The sequence below is a fragment of the Pteropus alecto genome, unplaced genomic scaffold (assembly GCF_000325575.1).
Source record: "Pteropus alecto unplaced genomic scaffold, ASM32557v1 scaffold167, whole genome shotgun sequence".
In the NCBI taxonomy this organism is placed as follows: Eukaryota; Metazoa; Chordata; class Mammalia; order Chiroptera; family Pteropodidae; genus Pteropus; species Pteropus alecto.
The window spans coordinates 275,306-289,840 of NW_006440647.1; the positions used below are offsets into that span (position 1 = coordinate 275,306).

Consider the following 14,535-nt stretch of genomic DNA (forward strand, 5'->3'; position numbering starts at 1 on the left):
ATGAAAGAATAGAACATGTTTATAATACTCCTTTCATTCAGAGCAATAAACAGAATGATCTTTGAAACAAAAAATAGCTACCGTAAAAAACAAAACAAAAAAACAAAAACAAAAAAACAAACTTATGGTGCTAAAATTTAAAAGAGAAACTTCTGAAAATTTTGAGATAGATGCCTAAATAGAATAAAATGATTTTCTGAACTGTACACAGATCAGGAGCCAAAAAGGGAGATCAAGAGCCATAAAAACAAAAGTACTTAATCTTTTATTTTCCCCTCAACGTAAATCTAGATCAGTTTCATAGTGACTTTATGCAACTATCTGACTTTGAGGATTTGAATGAAACAATGTTTATACTTGTACTTGATCTAAAATGACATCAAAGAATAAATATCCACCTTGAGGATTCCTGGGAATTTTACTCACCCTTTACCATCCCCTCCTCCTTCTTCCACATTCCTATAGCATTATCACTAAACCACTACAAAAATAAACGAGCATTTTAAAAAAATAACAAAATCGACAAAAGCGAATCCAGTAAAATAAATCATTACAAATAAGATTTTACGGTTTATGGTTTTATAACTTTTATAACATTTGAATTTTAAAGGTCTTCTCTAGAAACTTTTTTTTTAAATAAAAGTTTTATTGGAGAAAAATAGAACCACCACATACACAGGGAAAAGAGCACAAAAATTCAACTGATACAGAACAACAACTGAAAAGTCACAATTATCCAATGTTGTTTGCAATTACTTTTCAATTTTTAAACAGCTCCCTTCAACTTGTTTTTTTAATAGTCTTGCCAATTTTTCACCTGACACATCAAGTTTTCAAAAAATTAAGAGCCTCAGGAAAGGGACCAGCTTTCAAGATAACAAGAGTGACACCAAGAGTCTCCTAACAGGACCAATTCTACCTAAGAATTCCTTAAGAGTAACTATCAAGTCTTGTGGAACAATTTACATATCTCAGAGACCATTGGGGATGAGTTAAAACACTGATATAGATGGTCCAGTATGGAGAAAGGGCAAACAAAACAGTTGCATTTCCTTGTCAGATGAGTTCATGTAAGGAAATACCAGAGGAGCTGAGAAAATATAGGTAATGGCTGCTCAAAAAGAAATTAGGAAGGCATTTGAAACACTGCATATATTTAAACAGTGTACACATTGACAAAATTAGAGAGGAACAGACAATTTTGTTTAAATAGCTGTTAACAGGTCTTTGAGAACTCAAGAAAACAACCAGTAGCAGACACAAGAGCCAAGTCTCCTCAGTTGACCAGCTAGGACCTAGGTATACTTCCTAATGGCTCCAAATAGTCAAGGAAATATACCGCTACAAAAAGCATTAAAGCAGTTTTGATTTTAAAAAATCAAAACAAAATTTTCTGCTTCTCCTCCAAGATCAATTTCCTTCAAAGCTTCAAGGATAAACAAACAAGGAAGAAAAAATATACCCCCAAACAAAAAACCCACATAAACAAGAAAACCACTGATGGTAAAGAGATGCTTTTTACTCACATTATCAATTTGAAGAATAATACTTTTGCTATTTTCTATGTCTGAACAATCCTACATAGAATTGTTCCTACATAGAATATTGGACACTCCCCTGAAAAGTAGGTGTCCAGAAGCTATGAGGACTCTTACATTCAAGCAATTTTGAAAGGAATAAGATCAGCATGATACAGAATTTGAAATTCCCAACTAGGGGTTGTGTAGAGAAAATGAGGGAGGACCTTTACATCTAGGGCTTTAGGAAATTAGAATAAGGATGAGAGGAAAGGCTTATTTACCAATAGTTGGGATGCTTCAAAAAAAAATTGGTAGAGAAAATAGGAATGCTAAATTCTAAAAGCTTGTAACAATCTATAATTGGTCCAAGTTAAAGACGAAACTGTCCCAACAACATTAAAGTTTAAAGGAAATTGAACACCAGCTGAATTTTCGCTCATGTAAAAATTTACAAAATATGTGGGTTTTGGTCTCTTTTGCGATGTTCATATTGTATTCATTTTTAATATGAAAAAAGAGTTGGACTTTTCGCACCTACTGTGTTCTTCTAGGACAAATGATCAGCAATTTTTCTATTTCAGCTATTTTTATAAGTACCTGTTAGTCAGCACAGTAAACTCAGGGCTAAGCCATACATACACCTCCCATAGCCATAAATGGAACATCTGAGGATGGATATATACAAGAGATTATATAAGTAACTGTCCCTCTACTTGAAAACTTGTTTCCAAATAATTTTTTTCAAAACATCCCTTTCAGTGTAACAGAACATTATTTAGTAGATTATCAATAGCTATGACAACTTATTTTTCTTTTCAAGGGAAATCACAAAACAGGTGAACAACCAAGTCCAGGGTGGTTTTTCTATTTGATAAATACATCCAGAACTCTGTACAGTAAATAAAGTTTCCATGCAGTTTAAGTATTTAAATGACATTTTAAGCAAATAAACCTTTGCTTCATAATTAATGATGTATAAGAACCCCCCTTTTTTAATAGCCATAGGGACCTCTTCCCCAGTTCCAAAGAAGAATCATGAAGACCAGGTACTTTCTTAAGAGCTTTCTGCACATCATACTAAATAACATGCAAAGAGTTCAACAACATTCTTCTTAAAGGTAAGTATTACTCTTTTAATGGGCATGTTAACCACCGAAAAAGTCCACTCCACTCAACTATTTCCATTAAAATGCTTCATTTGTTCATCGGTAGTATAAAAGAAGTCAAATAATATAGGATCGACAGGTTAGTTTATCCACTGGCTACAGCATGAAGACACAAAATGCTCCAAGGCCAAAATTTTATGCAATATAGTTGTACTGGTTTGGGTTTTCTTTATCTCTTTCCATGTAGTCCCGGTCAATTAAAGATTCTATTCTCTTCTTAAGATCAGCAGGCTATAAGAGAAGGCAAATTTTCAATCCAAAAGCTCATATTCATTGGCTCAAGCCCATTTACCAACATCCCGTTAAAAAAGAGCAGTTTTGGCTCACTGATTTAATGTATTTAAATTCCTTAATTTTTAATTTTTTTATATTTTAAAATATCCGTAATTTTTAAAAGAGAAAGTATAATGAAAACAAACTAGGTTAAGAAATGTTTTTATACTATACATATACTGTCACACCTTGTCATATTATTATACTATTACTTTTCTAGTTTAACAAGGTCTTCTAAGAACCAGCTATTCTCTGCACAAATACAAAAGACTAACTCATACCTTCACATGAGGAACACATTGTAAAGATAAAAAGTGTACTGCAGAAATCACTATTTATAAGGACACTGCAACAAATGGTTCGGTAAGTGAAGTATCATCTAAAAATTCAGATATTCATATTCCAGGTTTAATGTAAGATTTAACTGTTACCTACTATAAATGATTTTAATTTTTGAATCCTACTTGTGGTTAAAAAAATCACCGTGAAAGCTGATAAGCTTGTTCTCATGACTGTATTATTAGCTCTTGAATGACAAAATTCCACTGCCTTTTGCATCTAGCCAATAAAAAGAATATAATCTTGCTTGCTAATAGCGTTTTTCGGATTGTGTAAAATGGCCACTTGATCAACAGAGTTAGGGAGAGTAGTCTGATGGGGTAGCCAAAATTTCAGCCATCATATCACCCAGTAATTCCGAGGTTTGAAAATCAAAATGGCTTTCTCTTAATTATGGTAAAAGACCTAGAATATCAGCATGATATTTATTATAGTGATCCTCTTATCTTCTCTAGCATCAGTGATCTCTCTGGCTGGAGGTGAAATGATTATTAGGCAGAGCATGAGAGTGAGCATGTGGTAATGAGGCAGTATTAAGTTTGGCAAAGACAAAAAAACCTACCTTATTATTAGCAATAACAGCTAATGAGCACTTATTATGTGCCAGGCCCAGTGCTAAGTTTTTTACATATATTTTCTCATTTAAGCCTCACAATCCCCATTTTAAAAAGAAAAAAAAAAACAAGCCCAAATATCATGAGAACCCCAACAGCCAAGAGTCTAGCCAAACTCTATCAAGTATTTATCCAAAGGTTTGGGAATCTTCTAACACTTGAAAAACGGTTCAGTACACCATCACACTGTCTATGCCTCTTTATTATTGGGCATTTACACTGGAATGTCCATTTAACAACCAATTTCAGTTTGCCAGAACTATCACTAAACTTTTCAAAAAGATGGCTAATGATGGCTAATTATCTGTATAGTGTTTCTAATGGACACCTATAGAAGCTAACTAAACAAAAGATTTAATTTAAAATAACCAAATCTGTCAAATATCAAGGTATTTTGAGAAAAAGAAAAAACAAGCTCAAAAAAAAATAGTGTCTGAACTTGAAATTTTCAAAGACTCATTTAGCAGCTAAACTTTCAGGTATAAAAGCTTTTTAAAATTGTTTTCCTCCTTTTGTCACAGCTGCCCACATATGCCAATAAAGGTTCTTTTAGAATCATATATATGAGCTTGAGAAATTAAAACTGTTCCTCCAAATGATCTTGAGGCTTTATTCTGTTTGTAAGATTTTTGTTTAAAAATCTAATGTATTCAGTCCCTTTTATAGATAACAAGCTCAATGTAAAAACACAAAAGTACCTACCTTTACTGGAAATTTCAACTGGTTGTATACTTCTGAAACAAGGAGATTGTGGCTAAGTGTCTTTCTCATCTTCATAATTCGAACAATTGCAGCATCAATTTGATACTGCCTGTCTTGAAATACTCTTTCTGTAGTGCTTGCTTGTTCTTCGACCTAACAAAAAAGTTTTAAACTTAGGAAATGTACCTGACATGGAACTTGCTTACTTACAGAAATTGTACATTTTAGGGACATGACACACTGTTAATGCTTAAAATATGCTGAATTATCTAAAGGAATCTTAAACATACAGAAAATGACAGAAAAAAAAACCCCTACTAATGTAATTCCTTTCTGTCCTAATTTATATTGCCCGGTACCTATGCGGTAATGCCAATATTAGTTAATAGAAAAGAGCTACTTTTCTAGAAATAGAGACTAGCTGACGCTGAATTTATCATTTTCTTTTACTCTGTTCTTGAAATCTTCTAAATATGTCACAAGGGGTTATTATTGACTAGATTTCTGTCAATAGCTTATCTCTAAAAATGATTGACTTTGACCTCTGATTCAAAGTACAGTACTAACTAGCTAAGAGAACCAATTTTTTAAAAAAATATTTTTGTACATATGACGTATTACTGAATTATACACCTGAAACCTATTTGAGTTTAATGACCAATGTCACCCCAATAATTTTGAAAACTAAATAGAAGAGCTACTTTAAAAATAAAAAAATGTTAATATGTATATCAGAAATGCATACTGTTAGTGCTTATATTCATTCAAGACTAACAGAAATTTAGATGTTTGTAAGTCAGTTTACCAATTTTAATGCTAAAGCAAAAATATTCATCTTTAGCACCTAGAATAATTTGGGCTTTTTGCCATCGGTTTTTTTTTCTGTTACAGCATAAATGTTTTAAAAGGACACAGTAATCTTCTAAGGGAATGTCATGCCTTTGATGTGAATGTGAACAAGACAGGACTTGTCTGAGATACTGACTTCTGTCCCACATTGAAACTTTTTCTCAAGCCCTGCATTAAATCTACTGGAACTGAAACCAACTGGTTTCAAGAAATGCTGCAGTTCTTGATTTTCTTAATAAAAGTCTCTTACAAATTCAAAAGGCAAAAACCAACAAAATATTCACTGTTAATCAAAGAAATAATAAGTCATTCAGATTTTTCATCAAGCAAGTTGGGAAGATTTTAAAAAGAAAATATCTTTAGTGCTGGTAAGGACACTGTTAAGACCTGCAAGTCATGCTGCTAGACAAAATGTAAATTGGTCCAGCCTTTCTGGAATACAATATGACATAATGTATTAAGACTCTTAAAATGTTCATACTTTTTGACCCAAAAGGTCTACTTCCATGAATTTATCATAAGGAAAGTCTCAGAGAGATCAAGATTTAGGTACAAAGATTTCTTGCAGTCCTATTTATAATACTAAAAAGTTATGAATTTAATTGTCCAATAATGGACACTGGTTGAATAAATTACAATAGCCATGCAAAATAATATTGTGTGGTCATCTGCCATTTTATCAAGATATTTAATGGCATGGAAAAAGTCTAAACATTTAATGTTAAACAAAAAAAGCAGAATATAAAACTATTGAGTATCAAGCCCAACTATGTCCACCTCCCCCACAAAAATGTGAAATCAAATACTGAAATACACTGAGCCAGATATAGGCATGGAAAATAATGTTAGTGGTAGTATTCTAGGTAGGCATAAAATCTTCTTTATAAATTTTATTATGAACACAATTCCAGTGTATCAGGACGAGGAGAAAGCAAAAGATATACCGTTTCTTTCATCTGGATTTGATTGATTTTTATCCTGAAAAGTTTGTGTTTGAAATCATCATTACAAATGAACTTGTCACCATCTTCGATATCTTTGCCCTTTGGATTTTTTGCCAGAACTCTAGCCTTGCCACAGGCCAAAGACTGCAGTGTTCTCCTTAACTCTCCATCCTCTGAAGAAGAAACAGTGGCTTAGTTGTTACTAGCTCATCAACAAGAACAGCTACATTCAACCTCAATCTAGCTTTAACCCCATCCCTCTATTAAAACTGTCCCCACCACCCCCCAAGGTCACCAATGACTTCCTCTTTGTTCTATCTAATGGCTTTTTTTTCCCTGGTAATCCTTTAACGGCTTCAATCATCATTCCATGTAGATAACTACCAAATCTTCAGAAATGACATCTCATTTCTTGCCACTCTCACATTTAAAGGACACCTTCATTCACTTTGTTGTTTTATCATCATCACTCCAGTATGTTCAAAGTTTTATTCATTATCTTCCCCATAAAACGGTGTCCTCTTTCCAACTGTTAGTTGTGAAGCTACCAACCTACTCAGGTGAGAAACCCTGGAATCATCTTTAAATCTTCCTTCTCCTTCATCCTCCAAATACCTAGTAAGTTGTTACTTCCTTAGAGATGCTCCTTCTCCATTCTCGCTGGCCTCATTTTAGTCTAAGCCCTTTATCACTTTATGCCTGAATTACCCCACTAGGAACCTCTTCATCCTCTAAGCTGCCCTATTGTCTATTTACCTAATTACCTATTCCAGGTTAGTTGACCAAATAAGTCACTTCCATTATATCACATGCTTGAGACTCTACAACGTAGGTTTCATGTGCTAGATTTGTAAGGCTCTCTATGATCAGGCTCTACCCATCTTATCTATCTTATTATCTCCCTGTTCTGTGCTGCAGCAGTTACTCTTCATGATTCCTGCCCACATTGTGCTCATACCTGCCTCGAAGCCTTTTCTCACAATATTTCCCTTGCAACATGTGCCTTCTCCTTAACTCAAGTCCCACCCTTTTCATGAAGGCTTTTCCAATGGTGCCAGTCCACAATGATCTCTTGCTTTGCTGAATTCCTAACACACTCCTAGTCAGCACCACAGATTGGTACTTAATGGCTGTGAAATTATTTCAAGTGTCATTTCCCCCTTTCCCAGTGGTTACATTATGAGTGCTGAGGAAAGGGATTATTGCTTTGTATCCCCCCAGAGCTCTTAACTTAGTGGCGTGTACATCATAGTGGACACTGGATAATGCTTGCTAATTAACTGATTCAACACAAACCTATTCCGGTAGCCTGCTTGATCTCTTCTAAACTGAACTCCTCTCCCTCATTAAACATTAGCAGCACCAGTGTTTGAAAAAGAGACACCTGGAGTTCTTTTTTACCCTGTTGGAGAAACAGCAGTGTTTAGCCATCATTTAAAAAAAACACACATGAAAAATTAATCAAATGACTAATGTCTTATAGAAAAAGCATTTTTTCAATTAGCGGATTCAATTAGTGGATTCAGAAACATGGAGTAACATCATCCAGAAAAGCCAGTATGTTCGGTGTAGGGCTTAGGTGTGATCCTACCTAAAACAGGAGGAAGGATTGGGTTACCTTTCTACAGGTCTTTTTTTAAGCCTTTTAATTAAAACTGAACAACAAAGTAATGAAAATTAATAACTTAGCCTTATGTGTCATTACAGATGTTTATTATGAACAGCAATGAATCACTATTTCAAATACATTTTTGACTTTTTTGATTTAGGTAAGTCATGAAAAATTGAAGGAACTCTTTGACATTAGATATGAGAACTGTTCCCCTTAACACTTACTCTATTCTCTAGCCCCTGTCAACAAGAAAAGAAGTTTCCTGCCCAAAAGAGAGCAGTGTAAATTCTGCATCCACAGGTGGGAAAAGGGTGGGAAAATGGGTTATTGTTTTCAGTTTGCGCCAAGGCCAAATCAGCCGTGGAAAAGACCACATTCTTATAATACGTAAAGCTGTGAGAATCTATCACTGTCAAGCAGATATTTAGGATAAATTTATAAATGAGTTAAGAGCAGTGACCTCAACATCAAAGACGAAAGTGAAAATTAAGTTTGGGGAACATCCACTTACCTCTTTAAATTCTGCCTTTAGCACACAGTGTCCTAGAGTCGACTGCCACTGAAGTTTCCTGCCACTGTGTTTGCCTAGGTAAAATGTCTTGAAAATCTCCTGAAGTTTTACCATCTACGGTAAATAAATTAAAGCTTTATTTAAGCTCTGTATCCAATATTGCATTCACCACTCTTTATATATACCTCATGTATAATAATTTCTGGACGTTTTTAAGACTACTCAGTAGGTCCACTGATCACTGCTGTAAGGTAATGATCTCCCAACTACCAAATCTAATGGCATTTATCATTCTTCACACTCTTTACTCTCTCTGCAATATTTATTCAGCGCCTTTATTAAAACATTCACCTCCAATGCCTTTTGTGCCTCTGCACCATGCTGGTTCCTTTATCTCACTATTGCTTCTTCACTGGTTTCCTCCACAGTTTCCTCTTCCTACCACCTGCCAAATGTGAGCCCTTTCCAAAGTTCTGCCTCAGGCTTTTTCTTCCTGTTTCTATATTTTTCCTCTTAACAAGGGAGATCTACTTCCTGGGTGCCCATGATTATCTCCATGGAAGATTCTTAGTATCTGTCTCTCTAGCCTTAACCCCTTTTCTAAGCTTCAGTCCTGCATTAGACAGTTCCCCTCATGAATTAGGATAAATTTACGCAAGCACTCATCACTCAGCAATCCAACCTCCAGGTGACATATGGGCAAGAATTTGTGATAGCTGGGCAGAGTGGTGAATACAACCTGGGGAACTGAAAGAAGAGTCAGGGAAATTAGCCCTGAAGCCAGAAACTTGGCATCATTAGCTATGCTGTAATGATATTAGTATAAGAGTAACATAAGTAGAAGAGTGAATTATTAAAACAGTCGACATTTGGTGTAGGTGTGCTTACTGACACAAACTTTCAAAAAGTATCTATTTTTCAATGACAAGCAAAATAGAAGTGTCGTATATTTCTATGCTTATAACTCAAGTCAACAATCAGCAACTCTTACCTCTGGTGGTAAATGGACTTCCATAGGCACATATGTTGGCCAATAACCCATTGTCAGGATATTCACAGTTAATTCAATATTCCCAGGTACATTCTGGTTCTGCATATACTACAGGTAAGATCAAACGCACATACTGAGATCTTAAAACTAAAAGTGCATACATTTCATGTCATAATAATGATCCATTCAAAAAGTTACCCATTATACAATTATATGTGAATACTAACCATCTCTAAAATAAAGGTCAACTATTAAAAGGAATATAAATGAAGCCTTTATTAAGTGTATTAGAAAAACGTATTGGTTACCATTTTGTTACAATGGCACAAAAGGATCACATGACCTCATTAGAGGCATTATCGACTTAAGTAATTTCTCACATATAGCTGGGCTGTTATAGGATCTCTTCTCCATTCTTTTCCCCATACCACCTGCAGTCTCCACCTTTAGAGACCCTTATGTGGCTTAGAACACCTAGCAGCAACCCCCATTCCTCGCCCCACCAGCCAGCCCAAGTATCTGGTTTTTCATTTGCTCCACTAGCTGTTTGCAGGGGGTGACCTGAAGTGGGGGAGAAAGAAAATGTGGAAAGGGCAAAGCAGATAAACCCTATTCTGTAGCTACTATAAGACCCATGATCCTACTGACCCTCATCTTTCTCTTGAGTCTTCTACTTTCATTTCTCACCACAGCAATATAGTGGTAAAGAAGTCATTATTAAAACCCTGAGAGGAAAATCTAATTTGCTATCACTATATCTATGCTCTTAAATATTTCAAAACCACCTTCTACCAACATCTGCAAAACTATGGATCTAGCTTTTCATTTTCAATGTCCCCAAAGGCTGTACACAACCACTCTATTGCTTCTCCTCATTCTTCATTGCCACCTTTGAACATGCAAATCATCAACAGTGATTAGATGCTGGAGGAATCCCGGTTCTCACTATCTAGTTACAGCTTTTCTTGTCCTGACTTCAGTTCAAAACATTTTATTTATAGTTTTGTTACCTTGGGTGTACATTGAGAATAAATTCTGAAGTAGGTCAAATATATTTACATTTCATCAGTGATTTTTTTCTCTATTATGATTATCATCTAAGTTGCTATGAAATATTTACAACAAAACATGCTTCTATTTATCCTCTTCAGTACAAAGGAGATAACTAAATACATTTAAGTTCAAGGAATTAAGTAAGAGGTTAACTCACTTTTACCTGTTTGAACTGAATCATGATGTCTTTAGAAAGTTCCATGTCTTTAAACATTCCTTCAAGTTTGCTGGTGAAAGCAGCTCCACATTCTATTAAAGATGTTTACACATAATATATCAAAGTGGTTAAAAACAGAGAATTTAAAATTGAAAACATGAAATGCAAAAAACTTACTTTAGCATGAAATGTGATCTTAACTATTCCTAAGAATAAGAAAATCCTTAACCAAGAGTGTATGCCCCCACTAATTCAGAGTCAAACTCTTTAATCCTACAGTAACCTTAGTTACTATTTAGGCATAACAAAAATGGGAAATTTTTATACAAATAATAAAAACAAGAACAATGCTTTACTTTTTAAAAAAATCACAACAGCTCTGGATATGTACAATAGGTTGGAAACCTAATGAACTTACTCAATTTATGTTTTCATCATATGAACATACAGTGACTGACAAGAGTCAAAATTAAGCTAACACATTTTCTCTCAGAAATCAAAGAAGGAACGGAAAGAATGAGAAACATACCATGTTTAAGTTTGGACAGCATTGATTTTTCAGCATCTACAGATGCACTCTTCCCAACTAACAGGCGCTTGGCTAAATCTTTCTTATAGAAGGCCTCAAAAACATCCTTGCCTATGTTAAATAATAAAACACAACTTCACAACATTCCAATAAAAAGTTCTGACAAAACTGCTCCAAAGTATTTAATAAATCATACCATTACTCCAAGTTATTTAAATTCTTACATTTTATCCAAGTTTGTTAAATATAAGAAACATCAGAGGCAGACTTTTGTACCAGACATTTCAAAAGTTCTTTGCTATAAAAAATTAAGAGTGCATAAACTTCGCTTTAGAAAAGCTTTAGTCAACCAGTAGCTTTAATGTCAATACTCTAGAGATTAAAACAGGTAACAAGAAACGAGGCTTTTTATAGTGGAAAAGTCAAAACACAAGGCAATTAAATAACATTCCTCAAAGTACCCCATTGAATTAAATGCAAGCAATATAATAGAATTTTAAATATTTAACTCCCAAATAATACTTCCTCCAGGTTGATTATACTTGCTAATTTCTCTGTTGAGTGCTTTGTTTTAAAAGAAAATATTAAAAGAAAAATAAACTTACCATAGATAAATCTAAATATGATCATAATTTTATCCAACATTTTTTCAAGTTCCTCATCTGTAGCTTCTTTGTTGCCAGCACGAAGCTTTGAATCTACATACTTAGCTAAAATGGGGATAAAGTTTGCTGTTTAGAGATCATGAGTATCCATGAGGTAATGAGCATTACACTTAAACAGAAAGAAGTATGATATACTGAGTATTTTCAGTGCTTTAGAGGTATATATGCACTTTTTAAAGTCTCCAAAGTAAGGCAAATGAAATGACTTGTTCAATGTCACAGAGCTAATAAATATGAGAGCCTGAACTCAAACTCAAGTCTTCTGGCTCCAGATCTAATACACTTTCCACTAGGGTATCCATTTTACAATGATGGTAAGCAATCTTAAATACTACTTTTCTATTAAAACAAACCAGATCCATTACAGAGTTGGAGGCAAAATCTGCAAAAATATTAAGGATAAGCAGTACACCAATGAAATTTCATCTTTTTTTTTTCCAGAGGATGCTAGACCTTCTCAGGGTACCTCCTCTTCTGACATTAAGGGGTACTTGGGTAAGAATACCTGAAAAGCATTACAGTATATAACACTCTTACACTAAATGGGTTCAGACTATTAGGTTTGTTTTTGTCCTGGACATTTTCCCTGTCTCACTGGAAACTGTAATTTCTGCTATCTTTTCTTGCAGCCCTAAGTGTGGCCCTCTAAAAAGAGCACCCTGCCTCACCTCTAAATTGCTGTAGGCTTATAAAATGGACCTAAAGGTAATTATAAATAAAAGTAAATAGTGTCCAAGGTACTGTCTTATAGTGAAAGAACATTACGTTTAACAGGTGGGCTTTAGCTTGAAGGACTTATCCCAAGTTTTTAGAAACTACCAGCTAAGCAACCTGGAATCAATGAGGTGTTAATATATTACAACCCTGTTGAAATTTCAGATTAACTGAGAATGTTATGAGTAAAAGAAGACCATTAAAGAACTGGAAAAAGGGACTGGAAAAAATACCTATAAGCTCAGCAGGTTTGTTTGGTCTTTTATTAATGAATGTTTCAAATGCTTCTTTCATGGCGTTGATAAACTTTTCATTCTTCAGAAAACAGATATCAATTATATGGTCAACCTTATCTTTAAAATCCAGCAATTCTTGAACCATGGTTTTATCTTTTTCAGGATTAATAACAATAGTACTGCCAAATGCCTAAAAAATAAAAATTACCATGTTTTACTAGAACTGAAATATCTATGATGAAAACAATCCCCAAATCATATTTTTAAATAGGTATACATATTTTTTAAATCTCAAAAAGTAAAGTAAAATAAAGCTATTTTTGAAATCAGGAAAAGAAAGCGACAAAACATCCAGACTGATACCATTCATCTATAAACACGAAATAAGGAATGACCACTGGGTATACAATATCATAATGGGATATAATTATAAGTCTCTAGGCTCTTTTCCCTACTTTTAAAAAAGTCAGCTTTGACTTTTTAAAAAATGACAATCTGGCTTCTATGTAAGATTTAAGAAGGGAAAGAAATTTTGGATCCAAAAAAGGTTCCCTTTATTTTTCCACATTCACTGCTATAAGTATTGGAGCTAGGAATCACAGCAGACATCAAGAAGGTGTCTAATTGCTAATTTGCCACACAGTTATCATTCTTAGGTTGACTGCTCTCAAAACTCTCATTATTTAAAAAAAATGGATCTAACAAGAAATGTTTGCTGATATGCACTCTGGGTGTACAGATTATAAGCCATGAACGAGAAAAAAAATTCAGGTTAATTGTTAATACCTTAATGTATTCAATCCACTGCTGCAAGAGAACCTGAACTCCACCTCGAACTCTACTGAAGAGCTGATACAGGAGAGATAAATCTTGAATTCGGTTTTCATCAAGAAGGTTATTTAAACCTGAATTTTAAAACATTTTGGTATTAAAAAAGTAAACAAAAATGTCAGATATTTTAATGAAAATTAAGTTAAATTATTATTGTAATACTAGTCTGAACTATGACTAGTCTGTGAATTTTAATAAAGAGATTTGCTTTGAATTAAATCCAAATACATAATCACCTTTCCAAGTGAAAACTAAATACAGGGAACTTAAGCCTAATTAAAAATAAAAATAATTGTATAATGGTTTGTACAATTTAACATGGTAGATCAGATGTACAAACCAATTTATAAAAACTGGTTTACATAAGTACATATTACAAATATTTCATATGTGCAGCCATGTTATATCTGGCATTAGTGTACATAGCTATATTTGACTACTGGATATGGGCTGTGATATAGTAAAACCATACATTAATAGGCCAAGTTTAAATGAGGTTCTAATGTATTTGATTTTCGGAATGAAATAATAGTATAACTACAACAAAGTTCTAAAATATACCCATTTTATACAAAAGAAAAGATGGTTTGAAAGAAAGGTAAGACTTTTGCCTATTTGTGGCACGGTCAAAGTAAATGCAGGGTACATTCTAAGATCACTTAGAAATGCTTGGTAGAAGTGCTTGGTTTTATATGCTATAAACAAAACATTTTGGTGCAAAAAGGAATGCATTTCTTTACTGTAGTCTTACAAATTAAGAACTCCCAAATTCCTTGTTTCTTTATTGTTGTTGGTGGACCCCTCTCATCTCAGTTCCTGTATCTTTAAG

General features: G+C 33.9%; 1 protein-coding gene across 3 annotated transcripts in view; it reads right to left on the reverse strand.

Moving 5' to 3' along the window:
• Positions 1-246: 246 nt before the first annotated feature.
• Positions 247-14,535, reverse strand: part of CUL4B (cullin 4B) — a 34,376-nt gene continuing 20,087 nt past the window's right edge. For 2 of the 3 annotated variants that reach the window (XM_025050966.1, XM_015593967.2), the window contains exons 12-22: positions 13,662-13,780; positions 12,873-13,065; positions 11,866-11,970; positions 11,261-11,371; positions 10,732-10,823; positions 9,522-9,629; positions 8,531-8,644; positions 7,704-7,809; positions 6,408-6,580; positions 4,615-4,767; positions 247-2,917 (exon numbers count right to left, since the gene is read on the reverse strand). In XM_025050966.1, coding sequence (XP_024906734.1) covers positions 2,822-2,917; positions 4,615-4,767; positions 6,408-6,580; positions 7,704-7,809; positions 8,531-8,644; positions 9,522-9,629; positions 10,732-10,823; positions 11,261-11,371; positions 11,866-11,970; positions 12,873-13,065; positions 13,662-13,780 — 1,370 coding nt within the window. In that variant the 3' untranslated portion in view covers positions 247-2,821. The remainder of the gene's footprint in view (positions 2,918-4,614; positions 4,768-6,407; positions 6,581-7,703; positions 7,810-8,530; positions 8,645-9,521; positions 9,630-10,731; positions 10,824-11,260; positions 11,372-11,865; positions 11,971-12,872; positions 13,066-13,661; positions 13,781-14,535) is intronic. The other variant, XM_015593968.2, reaches the window with a different exon arrangement.